The 4,599-nt window shown below is 40.8% G+C and overlaps 1 protein-coding gene across 2 annotated transcripts in view; it reads left to right on the top strand.

Moving 5' to 3' along the window:
- The window catches only part of Ddhd2 (DDHD domain containing 2), a 32,810-nt gene that overhangs the window by 6,547 nt on the left and 21,664 nt on the right, over positions 1-4,599 (top strand). For both annotated transcript variants that reach the window (XM_026786886.1, XM_005362460.3), the window contains exon 6: positions 3,185-3,274. In XM_026786886.1, coding sequence (XP_026642687.1) covers positions 3,185-3,274 — 90 coding nt within the window. The remainder of the gene's footprint in view (positions 1-3,184; positions 3,275-4,599) is intronic.

Here is a 4,599-nt window from a genome sequence, read left to right as displayed (position 1 = left end):
TATACCCAGTTTATGTTGTACTGGGGATCACACCTAGGGCTTCCCTCAGCTATACCCAGTCTATGTTGTACTGGGATCAAACCTAGGGCTTCTCCGCGTGTGGGAGTGCACATCACAGCTCCAACAGAGGCTAGTGGATCTCTGAGTTCGAGACTCACCTGATCTGCATAGATCTCAAAACAAACAACCAGCCAACCCACCTAGGACTTGGTGTGTGCTAGGCAAGCATTCTGCCGATTGCAGTACTTCTAGGTAATTGTGTGTGTACAAGCATGTGAATGTTCAGGTGCTTGTGTCCAGAAGCATAAATGGGGAGACCAATAGTATGTTCACTGAACCAGAAGCTCACTGTTTAGGCTGGCCTGGCCAACCAGTGAGCTCTGAGAACCGTCTGCACTCTCTAGTGGTGGGGATGCAAGCATGGGCAGCTGTGCACTGATTTTTATTTGGGTGCTGGAGACTGAAACTCAGGTCTCCATGCTCTTGCACTCTTCCCAGCCAAGCCACCTCCTCAGCTCTGGGTTTTGATGTTTGTTTTTCTTTTGGTCCCTAGTCTCTGAACCATTTTATTTCTCAGAAATACAGAATGCTTCACAAATTTGTGGGTTATTGTTGTGGAATATTATTTTAAGGTGTGTTATATTTCTTCGTGCTGCTTTTTATAATGCAAAAACATGCATTTGTTTGATTAAATAGAATTTTTAAAATGCAAAAGACATTTGTTTTATTAAATGAAATTAACCTGGGAGGAGGCTGCATCAGCAACTAGCTGACAGGAAGTGGTAGGGAGCAACCAGGTGTAGCAAGTGTTCTTAAGTGGGAGCTGAGAGAAGGTCTCATGGGTTTTTTGGGAGCAAAAGAGCAAGAAGAAGGTTTGCTAGTTGCGATTCAGTCTCTCTCAGCTAGCAGAATTCCACCTCAACCTTTGAATTCTGATTTCTGCAGATGAGTAGGGATCTAGATAATGTTTCCCTCAGTGGCGTTATGGAGTTGCAGTTGTAGATTAGGACAACACTTGCTTAAGGGGCAGCCACTGAGTTGGGGGAAAAACAGCCAGCAGGCTATCCTTTCAAAGGGCCATGCTAATCATCTCTGTATTGATTCAGTTTCAGCATATGTGCTACTGAAGTGAATTCTGGCTTTTTATTCTTTTTGGGTTTGTTTGTTTGTTTTTCTTCTGTAGCTTTGGAACCTGTCCTGGTACTCTCTCGGTAGACTGGCTGGCCCTGAACTCACAGAGATTAGCCTTCCTCTGCCTCCCGTGTGCTGGGATTAAAGGCGTGCACTGCCATCGCCTGAACACTTTTTTTTTTTCTTTTTTGAGGTGTGGTCTCACTGTATAATTCAGGCTGGTCTACTCCAGTGTATATTTCCAAAATGCTGGAATCACGGGTATATTTACATCATCTTCGCTGTGCATACTGTGACAGCAGAAGACTCATCGAAAGTCACTTCTCATCAAGAAGCCACTGTATAAAGGAACTGATTTAGTTCAGTTTTATAAAGTTTGATTCCTCCTGATTAACTAGAAATTAGTTTTTGGTAATTTCTGTCCTTCTTCAGTTAAGGGAAACTTTTTCAGAAGAAACTTAATGGTTATTGCTAGCTACCTATGGTCACTTATGGTCACTTATGGTTAATTTTAAACATATTTAGCTAGATTATACAGTGCTTTTTCTCGTGCAGAAGAAATTATTTGTTTCTTGAACAAAATCTTAAGAATTACTGTAATTTAAAAGACAAATTGAAGCCAGGCATAGTGGCACATACTGTAATCTCAGCACTCAGGAGGATCTCTGGTTTGACCCATTGTGGGTTTCGTAGTGAGTGCCAGGCTAGCTGGCAGTTTATAAAAGCAACTCTCTCAAAACCAGCAAATTAGCTGGGCTGTGGTGGGGCACACCTTTAATTCCAGCACTTGGGAAGCAGAGCCAGGCAGATCCCTGTGAGTTCAAGGCCAGCCTGGCCCACAAAGCTAATGCCAGGACAGCTAGGGCTGTTACACAGAGAAACTCTGTCTCGAATAACCAAGAGAGAGAGAGATAAAAGAAAATTAAAGTTATTTCTTTTTTAAGATTTATTTATTATGTATACAACATTCTGCCTCGATGTATGCCCGCACCAGATCTCAGTACAGATGGTTGTGAGCCACCATGTGGTTGCTGGGAATTGAACTTGGGACCTCTGGAAGAGCAGCCAGTGCTCTTAACCTCTGAGCCATCTCTCCAACCCCCTTAAATTAAAGTTAAAAAGGATTCAGGGCATAATAACTCATGTCTTTAATCCCAACACTTAGGATGCAGAGGGAGGCAGATCTCTGAATTCAAAGCCAGCCTAGTCTACATAGTGAGTTCTAGGACAGCTACAGCTATGTAGAGAGATGCTGTCTCTACCCTCCCTCCCCAAAGAAGATAAACTTAAAATTTCAGCCTTTAAAACCATGACAGACATTATTGGAATGATTGGTAAGGGTAGAACAATTAGATAAGAAGAATGTATCAATACGTGGATTTGGTCACTGTACTGTTACACAGAGGTACATTCTGAGGAAGCATGAAACCTAGTGATGAAGTCAGTTTACTTCCAGATAATTCAGAAAAATGAATACTTGTGTATCTATACACCCAAGAAGAAAGCAGAGTAAAATTAATATGATTATGAATTTGTAACTGGAATTTGGTCTGTGCCCGTGATCCTAGGATTTGGGAGGTGGAGGCAAGAAGATCAGTTGAAGGTTAGTCTCAACTCCACGCCAAGTTCAGGGTCAGCTTGGGCCAGACCCAAGTTCAAACCAAAACACGAAAGCAAAGAAATTTGGGTTTTTTAAAAGTGCATGGGGGTTTCTTAGTATTTTTTCTATAGCTTACAGTTACTTCAAAATAGTTTTAAAACCTGAAAAAAATCTTCAAGGACATTTTAGAGAATACTTACAGTCCCAGCATTCATGAGGCAGATAGGTGGATTGCTATGAGTTCAAGGCTAGCTTGAACTACATAGTGAGTTTCAGGCCAGCCAGAGCTATATAGTAAGATCCTCACCAAAAAAATAAAGAAAAAAAATTAGAAAATTAATGTACTATTACTAGATAGTTAAATATGTGACTGTTTTGTGGTTTTTAAATTATCTCTTATTTTAAATTTTGATATAACCTATATCTAATTTTTCTTTTTAATTTTACTTCTAGGGGAACCTTTACAAATAGATCATTTAGTTTTTGTAGTCCATGGGATTGGACCAGCTTGTGATCTCCGTTTTCGAAGCATTGTTCAATGTGGTAGGTTTGCAGAGCTTACGATAGATCACTTAAGAATTGTTTCCTGTGAGCCAGGATCAAGCATTGTCTTTTGGTCGTTGTCTTAGCTCCATAAGAAGATTTAGAGCTAAAGATGACAAGGGAGTGAAGCGTCCCAGCTGAGACCTAAGTACTAGGAATTTCCAGAGACTTAATACTCTTAGCTAGTAATCCATGAGTGAACATGCCTCTAATCGCTGTGAGTTGTTTGTGATTTAACCAGCCTATTCATAGCCAAATTTAGAGAGAACAGTAAAAATGGGAGTTTAAGTAAACAATAGAAACTTATTGTTGCAATTAATACCATGACAAACCTCAAGCTTTAAGCCATTTTGAAAGGTAGTGTCTTCAAAGCTTGATGTTATCTAAAAGTCTGCCCCACTTGGGAGTTCCCTTCTACTTGGCAATGGTTCTGGATAAACTAGAATTATTATCTGCAAGGTTCAGGTTGATGTGATAAGAGTGTTGAACAGCAGTGTGTGTGTGTTTTTTTTTTTTTTTTTTTTTTTTAATCTAAAGTATTAGGGCTGAGGAGATGACTCAGCAGTTAAAAGTACTCAGTGGCTGGTCTTCCTGAGCTTCAAGCCTTGATTCCAACACCCATGAGGTGGCTCACACCTTATGGCTCCAGGGGATCTGATGCCAACTTTTAGCCTCTGCTGGCAATGCATGCATGTGGTACAGACATACACGCAGAAAAAGCACACATGAGTAAAATAAAAATATTTTTGTTTTGAGACAGGGTCTCTCTATGTAGCTCTGGCTGTCCTGGAACTCTCTCTGTAGACCAGGCTGGTCTTGAACTCACCTCTGCCTCCCAAATGCTGGAACACCATTATGCCTAGCTAAAAATGTTCTTTTGAAAAAATATAAAGTACTGGCAAATGGATGCTTTTAAAAACCAGGAAATTTGACTTTTGAGTAGCTGTCTTGCCAGTACACTAGCCTATTATTTCTGTGATTTTTTTGTTTTGTTTTGTTTTGTTTTTAACAGTCTCTCCAGACGGGAGTGGTAATGCATGCCTTTAGTACCAGCACTCAGGAGGCAGAGGCAGGCAGATCTCTGAGCTTGAGACTAGCCTGGTCTACAGAGCAAGTTGTAGGATAGCTCAGGCTATACAGAGAAACCCTGTTTCAATAAACAAAAAAGAAAACCAGTCTCTCACATATGTAGCTCTGGCAGGCTAGGAATTATAAGAACCAGCTGTCATCAACTTGAAGGGTTCCACCTGTCTTTGCCCCCTGAGTGCTGGCATTGAAGGTGTGAGCTATCACTCCCTATTGCCTTTTCCTTTCTTAGTGAACCT

This window comes from Microtus ochrogaster, linkage group LG7_11 (genome assembly GCF_000317375.1).
Source record: "Microtus ochrogaster isolate Prairie Vole_2 linkage group LG7_11, MicOch1.0, whole genome shotgun sequence".
Classification (NCBI taxonomy): Eukaryota; Metazoa; Chordata; class Mammalia; order Rodentia; family Cricetidae; genus Microtus; species Microtus ochrogaster.
The sequence above is the reverse complement of the archived record's forward strand: the minus strand, read 5'-3'. Positions and strand labels throughout refer to the sequence as shown.